The sequence below is a fragment of the Salmo trutta genome, chromosome 12 (genome assembly GCF_901001165.1).
Source record: "Salmo trutta chromosome 12, fSalTru1.1, whole genome shotgun sequence".
Taxonomy (NCBI): Eukaryota; Metazoa; Chordata; class Actinopteri; order Salmoniformes; family Salmonidae; genus Salmo; species Salmo trutta.
The window spans coordinates 55995487-56012309 of NC_042968.1; the positions used below are offsets into that span (position 1 = coordinate 55995487).

At 44.0% G+C, this 16823-nt stretch overlaps 1 protein-coding gene across 1 annotated transcript; it reads left to right on the forward strand.

Annotated features, from left to right (window-relative positions):
- Window positions 1–189: 189 nt before the first annotated feature.
- On the forward strand, window positions 190–7024 carry LOC115203830 (ribosome biogenesis protein NSA2 homolog). The gene is made up of 6 exons (XM_029768862.1): window positions 190–350; window positions 940–1127; window positions 1465–1615; window positions 2708–2887; window positions 3211–3403; window positions 6540–7024. The coding sequence occupies exons 1-6, from the start codon at window positions 348–350 to the stop codon at window positions 6605–6607; spliced, it is 783 nt and encodes a 260-aa protein (XP_029624722.1). The 5' UTR covers window positions 190–347; the 3' UTR covers window positions 6608–7024.
- Window positions 7025–16823: the final 9799 nt, after the last annotated feature.

Consider the following 16823-nt stretch of genomic DNA (forward strand, 5'->3'; position numbering starts at 1 on the left):
AGTTCCGGCATTGACTTTTAAAATAAATGTGTATTTATAGTTTAATAGTTCTGACTATTTTAATAAATAGTAAAACCGTGCTGAATTGTTTAGATAATGATTTGATCAACTTACTACGAATTACTAATAAATATGCAACGGGACTGCTCAGGAACTCTCGTACCTGGTTTCATTCCGGAATTTTCTTAAGCGGACACTCTCATCGCATACTTCCTCTAAAATATTGGCTTCGGAAAACAACACCAACGACCCAGAGCCACGAGCAAAAACGACGAAAAAAAACAAAATTTGAAACAAATTCCATCAAATAAGTATTGTATCTGAATACGTAACATTCAATACACAAAATGGTAAGATATCCACATATTTCACGTTCTTTATAACACATAATTTGATATGGAAACCTTCTAGCATACGAAGTTGGCTAGCAACATGTGGCAGACATACGACTACTAGCTGCTATTCAACCAAGAATTGTCTTTTGACATTGTGATGGGAGACATGTCAAAAGACAATTCTTGGTTGAATTGCATCTATCCGACCACATGCAGTGTCTAGAATTCGTTATGTTGGTCAAACTGCTCTGGATTTAAAACCACGGCATTGTTTCAAGATCACAGTGGCCAATAAATGAACGTTATAGTTAATTTATTTGATCGAAATGATTATGAATAGGCCCGCTGGTCTGAATTGTTTTGATATTGCCTTAGCCTAGGTAGCCAGCTAACTGGCTAATCTGTCAGCTACTGTATATACTTGACTGGTTCCACATATGTTCGCGCTGTCATGCCAAACATATTTTAAGGATGTTTGATAAATTAGATTTCAAGCCCACCTTGGAAATGAATGTACAGAAATCATTCATTATTTCTGATGTTTGTTGACTTAATACATTCAGAAAGCCTTAAAGAAACTATTAAAATGTGCCTCCTACCTCAGCCCCAGAACGAGCACATTGAGTTACATCGCAAGCGCCATGGCCAACGCCTGGACCACCAGGAGAGGAAGAGGAAGAAGGAGAGCCGTGAGGCCCACGAGCGGTCACACAAAGCCAGGAAGATGATTGGTCTGAAGGCCAAACTCTACCACAAACAGAGGCACTCTGAGAAGATCCAGATGAAGAAGACGTAAGTACAGTATAACCATAGATGAGTAGTACACACTATAGTACAGTAGCGTAGTACACTACAGTAGTACAGTAGCGTAGTACACTACAGTAGATCAACCAATGGTCTCCTTTATAGAGTGAATAGTATTGACTCTTAGGATTTAGGTTCAGGGACATGATAGATTTAACAGGTTAATGTCCTATTTTTAAATTAATTCCTTGGTTATGACATTGTAATTAAGACATCTTCTAGTAACTGCTATTGTCAAAATGTTGATTGAAACGGCATATGCCATTGCCACCAATCCAAAACATTTGTTGACCTATTGGTGCCAACACCACTTGTCTTACCACAGCCTCAAGATGCACGAGCAGAGGAAGACCAAGCAGAAGAACGATGACAAGACTCCTGAGGGAGCAGTACCAGCCTACCTGCTCGACAGAGAGGGACAGTCCCGCGCCAAGATCCTCTCCAACATGATCAAACAGAAGAGGAAGGAGAAGGCTGTGAGTATTCAATGCCTTTCTTTTACTTGTTTGTGTTTTCGCCACCATGTCCCACTGAAGACAGGTAATAGTGTCTGGCCATATGATCTCATATAAAAAGGGAACAACACCTAGGTTAACCCTATCTATTGCCAACCTGCATGCATTTTGCGTACCATGCAAACAATTTGAGGTCAAAGTACTCCGGTACGAAAAACTGAGCCAATCAAGAGAACTTGGACTAGGAGGAAAAAATCTCTAGTTCTTTGCTCCGGCCCGTCCTCCGTAGTCGTAGTGCTATTTTCCTCTCTCGAGCTGGATGGCAGATCAGTGGTACCACTTTTTCCATTGGTACCACTGATGTGTGAAGAAAAAGGCATCATTGTGACTAAGGTAGTTAGCTACAGCATCAACTAAGCTAGAACACTTTCTTGCCCGCACATGCTATGATCTCCGCAACGGTAGTAGGTGCAAGCGCATTGACGTGCAAAGAAATGTGAGGTGTTGCGGTAGTTCAGTGCGCATCGCTGCGTGGGTGGAAACAGACATGGCAGAGAGAGCTGTTCCGCTAATATCGTCTTTCACAGAGTTATGTTAGACTGTTAAAGATTAGTAGACCTACGTTAATTAATCCGTTCTTGATCTCTAGGTTTCAGGATATGGTAGTTACAGTTAAAATAAATAAAAAATACAGCCAATTGCTCCAACTTCCTGAGGGGGAATTGACTGACCCCATCCGGACCTATAACAGTCTATAGCCTGCCATTCCTACTGAGCCAGTCTTTAAAAAAAAAGTGCATTTGCCTATGATTTGAGCAGTGTGGGTGTTGCACGCGTGCCGTCGTGAGGTCCGCAGGGCTGGGATTGCCGCCGCGGCATTGAAATGGTACTCATAAAAATGATTGAAGGTTGGCAAGTCTGCTATTGTCAGATTAATTGTTTCAAATGTCAATGTAATACTGTGGACTGTTTTCCCGCACTCCCATTAAAACTAGTCCTGGATTAACATCCACTTTCAATGAAATCGGCCCTAAGTGTGCAAAGCCCAAGCCAGTTTAGTTAAAAACAGATGTCCTAATATATTCTCTGATCTAATCTTGTTTCTCCCTGTAGGGTAAATGGGAGGTGCCCCTGCCCAAGGTTCGAGCTCAAGGGGAGACGGAGGTGCTCAAAGTCATCCGTACGGGAAAGAGGCAGAAGAAGGCCTGGAAGAGGATGGTCACCAAAGTGTGCTTCGTAGGCGACAACTTCACCCGCAAGCCTCCCAAATATGAACGCTTCATCAGACCCATGGTAAGGAGGAAATAAACACTACTCACTAGCATACAGTGTATATAGCAGTGTTGGATTGAAACGCTGATATGTAAACACCCTCGTTATCACTGTGAACATCAGAGTAACTTTGACTACATTTTTGTCATTTAGCAGACTATCTAGACAGACTTAGTTACAACCAGTGCAATTAACTAAATTAGGTAAAACAACCTAACTTGACTTACTTGCTCTTTGGGAAGCATAGGTCATTCACAAACTTCTTCCTGTGGGTTTGAGAAGGTAAACAACCTAAATTACCTGAAATAAATGTCCCACCATCGTCTGCCCTTCCATCTCTCCAGGGTCTACGGTTCAAGAAGGCCCATGTGACCCACCCGGAGCTGAAGGCCACGTTCTGTCTGCCTATTCTGGGGGTGAAGAAGAATCCCTCGTCACCCCTTTACACTACTCTGGGGGTCATCACCAAGGGAACCGTGGTAGAGGTCAACGTCAGCGAGCTGGGCCTGGTCACGCAGGGGGGAAAGGTCATCTGGGGTGAGATATCTCCTATCCTCTCAAATGTCTATGTCTATTGATATTCATCTGGATCAGTATGGGACCACAGATCAAGCCTAGTCCTAGACTAAAAAGCACTTTCTATGGAGATTGTCCATTAAACATGCTTCTTAGTAGGATGTCATTGTAAATAAGAATTTGTTCTTAACTGACTTGCCTAGTTAAAGGTTAAATAAAAATAAATACAAATTAGTACACTACTAAGCTACATCTGTGTACACAGTACCAGTTAAAAGTTTGGACACACCTACTCATTCCAGGGTTTTTCTTTATGTTTACTATTTTCTACATTATAGAATAATAGTGAAGACATAAACTATGAATGAACACATGGAATCATGTAGTAACCAAAAAAGTGTTAAACAAAATATATTATATTTGAGATTCTTCAAAGTAGACACCCTTTGCCTTGGATGACAGCTTTGCACACTCTTGGCATTCTCTTAACCAGCTTCATGAGGAATGATTTTCCAACAGTCTTGAAGGAGTTCCCACACATGGGACATTGTAAAGTCCATGGAGAATAAGAACACCTCCTCCCAACTGCCCACTGCACTGAGGATAGGAAACTCTGTCACCACCGATAAGCCCACTATAATTGAGAATTTCAATAAGCATTTTTCTACGGCTGGCCATGCTTTCCACTCAACTACCCCTACTGCATTCAACAGCACTGCACCCCCCACAGCTACTCGCCCAAGCCTCCCCCATTTCTCCTTCTCCCAAATCCATTCAGCTGATGTTCTGAAAGAGCTGCAAAATCTGGACCCCTACAAATCAGCTGGGCTTGACAATCTGGACCCTTTCTTTCTAAAATTATCTGCCGAAATTATTGCAACCCCTATTACTAACCTGTTCAATCTCTCTTTCGTGTCGTCTGAGATTCCCATAGATTGGAAAGCAGCTGCTGTCATCCCCCTCTTCAAAGGAGGTGACACTCTTGACCCAAATTGCTACAGACCTATATCCATCCTACCCTGCCTTTCTAAGGTCTTCGAAAGCCAAGTCAACAAACAGATTACCGACCATTTCGAATCCCACCGCACCCTCTCCGCTATGCAATCTGGTTTCAGAGCTGGTCATGGGTGCACCTCAGCCACACTCAAGGTCCTAAATGACATCGTAACCGCCATCGATAAGAAACAATACTGTGCTGCCGTATTCATTGACCTGGCCAAAGCTTTTGACTGTTAATCACCACATCCTCATCGGCAGACTCAGTAGCCTTGGTTTCTCAAACGATTGCGTCGCCTGGTTCACCAACTACTTCTCTGACAGAGTTCAGTGTGTCAAATCGGAGGGCCTGCTGTCCGGACCTCTGGCAGTCTCTATGGGGGTACCACAGGGTTCAATTCTTGGGCCAACTCTTTTCTCTGTATACATCAATGATGTCGCTCTTGCTGCTGGTGAATCTCTGATCCACCTCTACGCAGACGACACCATTCTGTATACTTCTGGCCCTTCTTTGGACACTGTGTTACTAACCCTCCAGACGAGCTTCAATGCCATTCAACTCTCCTTCCGTGGTCTCCAACTGCTCCTAAACACAAGTAAAACTAAATGCATGCTCTTCAACCGATCGCTGCCTGCACCTGCCCGCCTGTCCAGCATCACTTCTCTGGACGGTTCTAACTTAGAATTTGTGGACAACTACAAATACCTAGGTGTCTGGTTAGACTGTAAACTCTCCTTCCAGACTCACATCAAACATCTCCAAAGTGAAATCTAGAATTGGCTTCCTATTTCGCAACAAAGCATCCTTCACTCATGCTGCCAAACATACCCTCGTAAAACTGACCATCCTACCAATCCTCGACTTCGGCGATGTCATTTACAAAATAGCCTCCAATACCCTACTCAACAAGCTGGATGCAGTCTATCACAGTGCCATCCGTTTTGTCACCAAAGCCCCATATACTACCCACCACTGCGACCTGTACGTTCTCGTTGGCTGGCCTTCGCTTCATAATCGTCGCCAAACACATTGGCTCCAGGTCATCTACAAGACCCTGCTAGGTAAAGTCCCCCCTTATCTCCGCTCACTGGTCACCATAGCAGCACCCACCTGTAGCACGCGCTCCAGCAGGTATATCTCTCTGGTCACCCCTAAAGCCAACTCCTCCTTTGGTCGTCTCTCCTTCCAGTTCTCTGCTGCCAATGACTGGAACGAACTACAAAAATCTCTGAAACTGGAAACACTTATCTCCCTCACTAGCTTTAAGCACCAGCTATCAGAGCAGCTCCCAGATCACTGCACCTGTACATAGCCCATCTATAATTTAGCCCAAACTACTACCTCTTCCCCTACTGTATTTATTTATTTTATTTATTTTGCTCCTTTGCACCATATTATTTATATTTTAACTTTGAACTTTCTTCAAACTACAAATCTACCATTCCAGTGTTTTACTTGCTATACTTTATTTACTTTGCCACCATGGCCTTTTTTGCCTTTACCTCCCTTATCTCACATAATTTGCTCACATTGTATATAGTCTTATTTTTTTCTACTGCATCATTGATTGTATGTTGTTTTACTCCATGTGTAACTCTGTGTTTTTGTATGTTGTCGAACTGCTTTGCTTTATCTTGGCCAGGTCGCAATTGTAAATGAGAACTTGTTCTCAACTTGCCTACTTGGTTAAATAAAGGTGAAATAAAATAAATGAAATAAATAAAATATGCTGAGCATTTTTGGGCTGCTTTTCCTAGCATTTATGAGGCCAGCAAACGCGTTCCTTACACGCTAGGAACGTATTTCCTCCAACGTTATATTGAAAGGGTGCCTCTCGGTCCCAAAACACACGTTTTCTGGAGACTGGTAGGAGGAGTGTTGATGACATTGCCCACTGTATGCTTTTTCGGAAGCCTGATTGCATCCAGACTGAGGAGAAATCCACACACAATGCATCCCTGACCACCTTCTGAAGTGGTCAGCTAGATCTGAACACAGTCAGACCACAAAGCGACTTTTGTGTGTCTAGACATGTCTTTTCAATGTGATCCTTGTATTCTGTTAGCAGAAGTCACATGTAAGTGTCAAGTGTATACACAACCTTATTCACCTTCTGAAGTGTAGTGATTAAAATGTGTCATTTATTTCTCTTCTCTTCAGGTAAATACGCCCAGGTGACGAATAACCCAGAGAACGATGGCTGCATTAATGCTGTACTGCTGGTGTAAATTAAGAACTCTATGGGACGGTTCCCTGGAAACAGATTAAGCCTAATCCTGGACTAAAAATAATTTAATGGAGATTTTCCAGTGTTTTTATAGTCCAGGACTAGACTTAATCTGTGTCCGGGAATCGACCCCATCAATACGGACTGTGCCTGTAACATACAGCCAGAGCTATGGCTGGCATGGAATAACAAACCAGACCAGGAATACTGAAACCTCTGGGTATAAACCATGTGTGTTCAGCCGTGGAGAAAATCAAGAAAACACAGAAAAGATCAGATGTGGTATTTTGCAACAAGGTGTCTTGTAACTAAATACTAAAACATGCTCAAAGGAATGTGTGACTAAATATAAGGGGTTGTGCTTTTGTCATAAATTTGGTTATATAAATTGTTTTCTGATTGTTTTTGACTGCTCTGAGAAGTTTCCAGTGTTTTTTTTGGGGGGGGGGGGTCAAAACTGATCAGATTACTTGAAAGAGCAATAAAGTTGAAAAATGATGGCGCTATTAACGTGAGAAAGGGATAATGTAACAAGATATACTAGTCCCCTCCACAACTCAGAGCAGGCCAACACAGTGGAGCCACAGTTTGAGACGGATGTGATACCTGCAGTGATACTGATGCTCATCTACTGGAGTACAGGTAGGGGTCTTATAGTGATACACCTGTATTGTATGTAGGGCTGTGCTACACTAATATACAGGGTGGCCGGTAGCTTAGCGGTTAAGAACGTTGGGCCAGTTACCAAGAGGTTGCTGGTTCAAATCCCCGAGCCAACTAGGTATCTGCTGTTGAGCAAGGCACTTTACCATAAGAGCGTCTGCTAAATTACTTAAATGTAATACAGCTGTTTTTAGTGCATGTCGGGCTCTTTTACACTTATATACACGTGTTTGTGCTGGAATTTTGCAGTGTTAAACTGATATACAGCTGTGTTACTGCATGTAGGGCTGTGTTGGTGCCTTCAGAAAGTATTCATACCCCTTGACTTATTCCACATTTTGTTGCAGCCAAAAAAAATAATAATAATCAGACCCATTTACACACACTACCCCATAATGACAAAGTGAAATAATTATTTTTGCAAATTTATTGACAATTATATACAGAAATATCGAATTTGCATAAGTACTCACATACTGTCAATGCTTTGTAGAAGCACCTTTGGCGGCGATTACAGCTTTGTTGTCTTTGGTATGTTTGTATCAGCTTTGCCCTTCTGGATTTGGGTATTTTCTTCCTTGCATATTTTCTTAAGCTCTTAAATTAGATGGGGAGCAGCAGTCAACAGCAATCTACAAGTCTTTCCACAGATTTTCAATGGGATTCAAGTCTGGGTTTTGGCTGGGCCACTCAATATTTTCACATTCTTGTTCTGAAGCCATTCCAGCGTTGCTTTGGCTGAATGCTTGTGGTCATTATCCTGTTGGAATGTACATGTTTGCCCTAGTCCAAGGTCGTTTGCATTCCGAAGCTGGTTCTCATCAAGGATTTGCCTGTATTTGGCTCTCTTCATTGTTCCCTTTATCCTTGCCAGTCTATCAGTCCCTGCTGCTGAAAAGCACCCCCATAGCATGATGCTGCCACCACCATGCTTCATGTAAGGGATAGTGTTAGACGGGTGATGAGCTGTGCCTGGTTTTCGCCAGACATAGTGCTTTGCATTCAGGCCAAAGAGTTACATTTTTGTCTCATCAGACAAAATAATCTTTAGCCTTTTTCTCCGTCTTTCACGTGCCTCTTTGCAAATTCCAGGTTTGCTGTCATTTTTCTCAGGAGTGTCTTCCATCTGGCCATTCTCCCATAAAGCCCAGATTGGTGAAGTGCTGTAGAGACTGTTGGGTTTTTTGTCACCTCCCTGACCAAGGTCCTTCTTGCCCAGTTTCTCAGTTGGGTCGGACGGCCAGCTCTAGGCAGAGTCGGTAGTTCCATGCTTTTTCAATATCCCAATGAAGGAGATGACTGTGCTCTTGGAAACTTCACTCTAGAAATGGTTTTGTACCCTTTCCCAGATACACTTTTTCCACATTTTCTTGTTTCAGCCTGAGTTTAAAATTGATAAAATTGAGATGTCACTGGCCTACACACAATACCCCATAACGTCAAAGTGTAATTATGTATTTCGATTTTTTTTTTTACAAATTAATAAAAAATGAAAAGCTGAAATGTCGTGAGTCAAGTTTTCAAACCCTTTGTTACGTCAAGCCTAAATTAGTTCAGGAGTAAAAATGTGCTTAAGTCACGTTTCATGGACTCACTCTGTATGTATGCAATAATAGTCTTTGACATGATTTTTTGAATGACTACCTCATCTCTGTACCCCACAAATAAAATTATCTGTAAGGTCCCTCAGTCAAGCAGTGAATTTCAAATATTGATTCAACCACAAAAACCAGGGAGGTTTTCCAATGCCTTGCCAAGAAGCACACCTATTGGTAGTTGGGTAAAAATAAAAAAAGCAGACATTGAATATCCCATGGTGAAATGACACTTGGATGGTGTATCAATACACCCAGTCACTACAAAGATACAGGCGTTCTTCCTAACTCAGTTGTCGGAGAGGAAGGAAACGGCTCATGGATTTAACCATGAGGCCTATGGTGAGTTTAAAACAGTTACAGAGTGTAATGGCTGTGATAGGAGAAAACTGAGGATGGAACAACATTGTAGTTACTCCACAATACTAACCTAAATAGCAGAGTGAAAAGAAGAAATCCCGTACAGAATTAAAATATGACAAAACATGCATCCTGTTTGCAATTAGGCACTAAAGTAAAACTGAAAATAATGTGGCAAAGAAATTAACTTTATGTCCTGAATACAAAGTGTTATGTTTGGGGCAAATCCAACAAAACACATCACCAAGAACCACTTTTCATATTTTCCAGCATGGTGCTGGCTACATCATGTTATGTGTATGCTTGTCATCGGCGAGGACTAGGGAAATAGAATAGAGCTAAGCACAGGCAAAATCCTAGAGGAAAACATGGTTTAGTCTGGTTTTCAACAGACACTGGGAGACAAATTCACCTTTCAGCAGATCAATAACTGAAAACACAAGGCCATATATACACTGGAGTTGCTTACCAAGACAACATTGAATGTTCCTGGGTGGCCTACAGTGGCTTATGAAAGTATTCATCCCCCTTGGCATTTTTCCTATTTTTTTTGCCTTACAACCTGGAATTAAAATATATTTTTGGGGGGGATTTGTATCATTTGATTTACACAACATGCCTACCCCTTTGAAGATGCAAAATATTTTTTGTTGTGAAACAAACAAGAAATAAGACAAAAAAAAACGGAAAACTTGCACGTGCGTAACTATTCACCCCCCAACCCACACACACACACAAAGTGAATACTTCGTAGAGCCACCTTTTGCAGCAATTACAGCTGCAAGTCTCTCGGGGTATGTCTCTACAAGCTTGGCACATCTAGCCACTGGGATTTTTGCCCATTCTTCAAGCCAAAACTGCTCCAGCTCCTTCAAGTTGGATGGGTTCTGCTGGTGTACAGCAATCTTTAAGTCATACCACAGATTCTCAATTGGATTGAGGTCTGGGCTTTGACTAGGCCATTCCAAGACATTAAAATGTTTCCCCTTAAACCACTCGAGTGTTCCTTTAGCAGTATGCTTAGGGTCATTGTCCTGTTGGAAGGTGAACCTCCGTCCCAGTTTCAAACCTCTGGAAGACTGAAACAGGTTTCCCTCAAGAATTTCCCTGTATTTCACGCCATCCATCATTCATTCAATTCTGACCTGTTTCCCATGCCCTGCCGATGGAAAAACATCCCCACAGCATGATGCTGCCACCACCATGCTTCACTGTGGGGATGAGTTCTCGGGGTGATGAGAGGTTTTCCTTGATGGCCAAAAAGCTCCCTTTTAGTCTCATCTGACCAGAGTACTTTCTTCCATATGTTTGGGGAGTCTCCCACGTGCCTTTTGGCGAACACCAAACGTGTTTTCTTTTTTTTTCTTTAAGCAATGGCTCTTTCTGGCCACTCTTCCGTAAAGCCCAGCTCTGTGGAATATACGGCTTAAAGTGGTCCTATGGACAGATACTCCAATCTCCGCTGTGGAGCTTTGCAGCTCCTTCAGGGTTATCTTTGGTCTCTTTGTTGCCTCTCTGATTAATGCCCTCCTTGCCTGGTCCATGAGTTTTGGTGGGTAGCCCTCTCTTAGCAGGTTTGTTGTGGTGCCATATTCTTTAAATGTTTTAATAATGGATTTAATGGCGCTCTGTGGGGTGTTCAAAGTTTCTGATATTTTTTTATAACCCAACCCTGATCTGTACTTCTCCACAACGTTGTCCCTGACCTGTTTGGAGAGCTCCTTGGTCTTCATGGTGCCGCTTGCTTGGTGGTGCCCCTTGGTTGGTGATGTTGAAGACTTTGGAAACTTTCAGAACAGGTGTATATATACTGAGATCATGTGACACTTAGATTTCACACAGGTGGACTTTATTTAACTAATTATGTGACTTCTGAAAGTAATTGGTTGCACCAGATCTTATTTAGGGGCTTCATAGCAAAGGGGTGAATACATATGCACACACAACTTTTCATTTTTTATTTTTGAGAATGTTTTGAAAAGTAATTCTTTTTCATTTCACTTCACCAATTTGGACTATTTTGTTTATGTCCATTACATGAAATTCGAATAAAAATCGATTTAAATTACAGGTTGTAATGCAACAAAATAGGAAAAACACCAAGGTGGATGAATACTTTTGCAAGGCACTGTATCCATAAAAATTATGCCAGCTGATTCATGATTTCGACTGGCTAAGAAACGCTTCCTACCTGTCTCTCGTCCCGACCCCTACACGTTCACTACTATGGGACAGTTGGAGATTGAGGTTTATACAAATCTCTGCTGTTGAAAACTAAATGTTAGTCTAAAAGAAATGTGAGAATGTTTAGATGCTTTTTATAGTGGACATCAAGTTTATAACTTGCCTGGCTGGGCTGACAGTGGATTGCAGTCAGATGGAACAGAGTGAATAGGCATTATAACGTCATAGATTTAGCCGGTGGTAACAATGGGCTTCTTTCTAAGGCAGACCGTTTCAGTTCAAGCAATGGAATTCAATTCTATGTGCATATCATTATTACAGACAATACCCTCGGAACTAACAGTTAAAGGAGCGTTGGGCCAGGGGTGAGCGTTCTGCCAGTAAACGAATGGTTGCTGGTTCGAATACCCGAGCTGACAAGGTGAAAAATCTGTCAATGTGCCTTTGGGCAAGGCACTTAACCCTAATTTGCTCCAGGGGCACTGTACTTCTATGGCTGACCCTGCAAAACAGCACATTTCACTGCACCTATGAGGTGTATGTGAGAAAACTAGTTTTAATTGTTTTGTACTTTACACAAGCACATAGCCTCTGGAAGTCGGGGTGCTAAGGGTGTTGCAGAATCACATGATAAATCTGTCTCTCATGTGAACTATGCCTTTATTACTTCTGTATGAGTGGAGAAAATAACTCCTAGGCTCCTAGAGCACAAAAATACTCCTCAGCACCCTCTAAATCGGCAATAGAGTATTGTCCACATATGTAGAAAGGATGCTTTATTTGAAGTAGAGGTCAACCGATTAATCGGCATGGCTAATTAATTAGGGCCGATTTCAATCGGCCTTTTTGGACGCCGATTATGGCCGATTACATTGCAATCCACGAGGAGACAGCGTGGCAGGCTGACCACCTGTTACACGTGAGTGCAGCATCAAAATGACCTTGTGGTTGCAAGGAGCCAAGGTAAGTTTCTAGCTAGCATTAAACTTATCTTAGAAAAAAATATCTTCACATAATCACTAGTTAACTACATTTAAGTCATTTAGCAGACGCTCTTATCCAGAGCGACTTACAAATTGTTGCATTCACCTTATGATATCCAGTGGAACAACCACTTTACAATAGTGCATCTAAATCTTTTGGGGGGGGGGGGGGTTAGAAGGATTACTTTATCCTATCCCAGGTATTCCTTAAAGAGGTGGGGTTTCAGGTGTCTCCGGAAGGTGGTGATTGACTCCGCTGTCCTGGCGTCGTGAGGGAGCTTGTTCCACCATTGGGGTGCCAGAGCAGCGAACAGTTTTGACTGGGCTGAGCGGGAACTGTGCTTCCGCAGAGGTAGTGAGGCGAGCAGGCCAGAGGTGGATGAACGCAGTGCCCTTGTTTGGGTGTAGGGCCTGATCAGAGCCTGAAGGTACGGAGGTGCCGTTCCCCTCACAGCTCCGTAGGCAAGCACCATGGACTTGTAGCGGATGCGAGCTTCAACTGGAAGCCAGTGGAGAGAGCGGAGGAGCGGGGTGACGTGAGAGAACTTGGGAAGGTTGAACACCAGACGGGCTGCGGCGTTCTGGATGAGTTGTAGGGGTTTAATGGCACAGGCAGGGAGCCCAGCCAACAGCGAGTTGCAGTAATCCAGACGGGAGATGACAAGTGCCTGGACTAGGACCTGCGCCGCTTCCTGTGTGAGGCAGGGTCGTACTCTGCGAATGTTGTAGAGCATGAACCTACAGGATCGGGTCACCGCCTTCATGTTAGTGGAGAACGACAGGGTGTTGTCCAGGGTCACGCCAAGGTTCTTAGCACTCTGGGAGGAGGACACAAGGGAGTTGTCAACCGTGATGGTGAGATCATGGAACGGGCAGTCCTTCCCCGGGAGGAAGAGCAGCTCCGTCTTGCCGAGGTTCAGCTTGAGGTGGTGATCCGTCATCCACACTGATATGTCTGCCAGACATGCAGAGATGCGATTCGCCACCTGGTTATCAGAAGGGGGAAAGGAGAAGATTAATTGTGTGTCGTCTGCGTAGCAATGATAGGAGACCCCGTGTGAGGATATGACAGGGCCAAGTGACTTGGTGTATAGTGAGAATAGGAGAGGGCCTAGAACAGAGCCCTGGGGGACACCAGTGGTGAGAGCACGTGGTGCGGAGACAGATTCTCGCCACGCCACCTGGTAGGAGTGACCTGTCAGGTAGGACGCAATCCAAGCGTGGGCCGCGCCGGAGATGCCCAGCTCGGAGAGGGTGGAGAGGAGGATCTGATGGTTCACAGTATCAAAGGCAGCAGATAGGTCTAGAAGGATGAGAGCAGAGGAGAGAGAGTTAGCTTTAGCAGTGCGGAGAGCCTCCGTGACACAGAGAAGAGCAGTCTCAGTTGAATGCCCAGTCTTGAAACCTGACTGATTAGGATCAAGAAGGTCATTCTGAGAGAGATAGCAGGAGAGCTGGCCAAGGACGGCACGTTCAAGAGTTTTGGAGAGAAAAGAAAGAAGGGATACTGGTCTGTAGTTGTTGACATCGGAGGGATCGAGTGTAGGTTTTTTCAGAAGGGGTGCAACTCTCGCTCTCTTGAAGACGGAAGGGACGTAGCCAGCGGTCAAGGATGAGTTGATGAGCGAGGTGAGAAGGTCACCGGAAATGGTCTGGAGAAGAGAGGAGGGGATAGGGTCAAGTGGGCAGGTTGTTGGGCGGCCGGCCGTCACAAGACGCGAGATTTCATCTGGAGAGAGAGGGGAGAAAGAGGTCAAAGCACAGGGTAGGGCAGTGTGAGCAGGACCAGCGGTGTCGTTTGACTTAGCAAACAAGGATCGGATGTCATCAACCTTCTTTTCAAAATGGTTGACGAAGTCATCCGCAGAGAGGGAGGAGGGGGGGGAGGGGGAGGAGGATTCAGGAGGGAGGAGAAGGTAGCAAAGAGCTTCCTAGGGTTAGAGGCAGATGCTTGGAATTTAGAGTGGTAGAAAGTGGCTTTAGCAGCAGAGACAGAAGAGGAAAATGTAGAGAGGAGGGAGTGAAAGGATGCCAGGTCCGCAGGGAGGCGAGTTTTCCTCCATTTCCGCTCGGCTGCCCGGAGCCCTGTTCTGTGAGCTCGCAGTGAGTCGTCGAGCCACGGAGCAGGAGGGGAGGACCGAGCCGGCCTGGAGGATAGGGGACAGAGAAAATCAAAGGATGCAGAAAGGGAGGAGAGGAGGGTTGAGGAGGCAGAATCAGGAGATAGGTTGGAGAACGTTTGAGCAGAGGGAAGAGATGATAGGATGGAAGAGGAGAGAGTAGCGGGAGAGAGAGAGCGAAGGTTGGGACGGCGCAATACCATCCGAGTAGGGGCAGAGTGAGAAGTGTTGGATGAGAGCGAGAGGGAAAAGGATACAAGGTAGTGGTCGGAGACTTGGAGGGGAGTTGCAATGAGATTAGTGGAAGAACAGCATCTAGTAAAGATGAGGTCAAGCGTATTGCCTGCCTTGTGAGTAGGGGGGGAAGGTGAGAGGGTGAGGTCAAAAGAGGAGAGGAGTGGAAAGAAGGAGGCAGAGAGGAATGAGTCAAAGGTAGACGTGGGGAGGTTAAAGTCACCCAGAACTGTGAGAGGTGAGCCATCCTCAGGAAAGGAACTTATCAAGGCGTCAAGCTCATTGAACTCTCCAAGGGAACCTGGAGGGCGATAAATGATAAGGATGTTAAGCTTGAAAGGGCTGGTAACTGTGACAGCATGGAATTCAAATGAGGAGATAGACAGATGGGTCAGGGGAGAAAGAGAGAATGTCCACTTGGGAGAGATGAGGATTCCAGTGCCACCGGCTCGATGCTCTAGGGGTATGCGAGAACACGTGGGCAGACGAGGAGAGAGCAGTAGGAGTAGCAGTGTTATCTGTGGTAATCCATGTTTCCGTCAGCGCCAGGAAGTCTAGGGACTGGAGGGTAGCATAGGCTGAGATGAACTCAGCCTTGTTGGCCGCAGACCGGCAGTTCCAGAGGCTGCCGGAGACCTGGAACTCCACGTGGGTCGTGCGCGCTGGGACCACCAGGTTAGAGTGGCAGCGGCCACGCGGTGTGAAGCGTTTGTATGGCCTGTGCAGAGGGGAGAGAACAGGGATAGACAGACACATAGTTGACAAGCTACAGAAGAGGCTACGCTAATGCAAAGGAGATTGGAATGACAAGTGGACTACACGTCTCGAATGTTCAGAAAGTTAAGCTTACGTTGCGAAAATCTTATTGACTAAAATGCTAGCTAACTAACACTAACACTACACTGATCAAGTCGTTCCGTTGTAATGTGATAGTTTCTACAGTGCTGCTAGTCGGTAGAGGTTGGCTATTATACAAAAGCAACTTTGTAGCTAGCTAACATAACACTAATCAAGACGTTCCTTTGTAATGTATTTAGTTTCTACAATGCTGCTCGTCGGTAATAGTTGGCTAGGTATGGAACAATGGCATTTACATTACATTACATTGAAGTCATTTAGCAGACGCTCTTATCCAGAGCGACTTACAAATTGGTGCATTCACCTTATGATATCCAGTGGAACAACCACTTTACAATAGTGCATCTAAATCTTTTAAGGGGGGGGGGGTTAGAAGGATTACTTTATCCTATCCCAGGTATTCCTTAAAGAGGTGGGGTTTCAGGTGTCTCCGGAAGGTGGTGATTGACTCCGCTGTCCTGGCGTCGCGGGGGACGGAAATAGCTGGCTAGCTAACCTCGATAATTACTTAACTACACAATTATCAAGCTATGACAAAGACAACTATGTAGCTAGCTAGCTAACACTACACATGGTTGATGATATTACTAGGTTAACTAGCTTGTTCTGCGTTGCATATAATCAATGCGGTGCCTGTTCATTTATCATCGAATCACAGCCTACTTCAACTTGATGATATAACAAAAGCGCATTCGCGAAAAAAGCACAATCGTTGCAATAATGTACCTAACTATAAACATCAATGCCTTTCTTAAAATCAATACACAAGTATATTTTTTTTAACTTGCATATGTAGTTGAAAGAAATTCATGTTAGCAGGCAATATTAACTAGGGAAATTGTGTCACTCTTGCGTTTAGTGCAAGCAGAGTCAGGGTATATGCAGCAGTTTAGGCTGCCTGGCTTGTTGCGAACTGTTGAAAGGCCATTTATTCCTAACAAAGACCGTCATTAATTTGCCAGAATTTTACATAATTATGACAACATTGAAGGTTGTGCAATGTAACAGTAATATTTACATTCCGTATTTCACTGAAAGAATAAACGTTTTGTTTTCAAAAGGATAGTTTCCGGATATTAAATGATCAAAGGCTCGTATTTGTGTGTTTATTATAATTAAGTATATGATTTGATATTTGATAGAGCAGTCTGACTGAGCGGTGGTAGGCAGCAGCAGGCTCATAAGCGTTCATTCAAACAGCAGCTCTTAGCAATGCTGGG

Coding starts and splice junctions, on each gene's coding strand:
- LOC115203830 (XM_029768862.1), top strand. Junction 1,128..1,464: donor AAGATCCAGATGAAGAAGAC/GTAAGTACAGTA, acceptor GTCTTACCACAG/CCTCAAGATGCACGAGCAGA. Junction 2,888..3,210: donor AACGCTTCATCAGACCCATG/GTAAGGAGGAAA, acceptor CCATCTCTCCAG/GGTCTACGGTTCAAGAAGGC.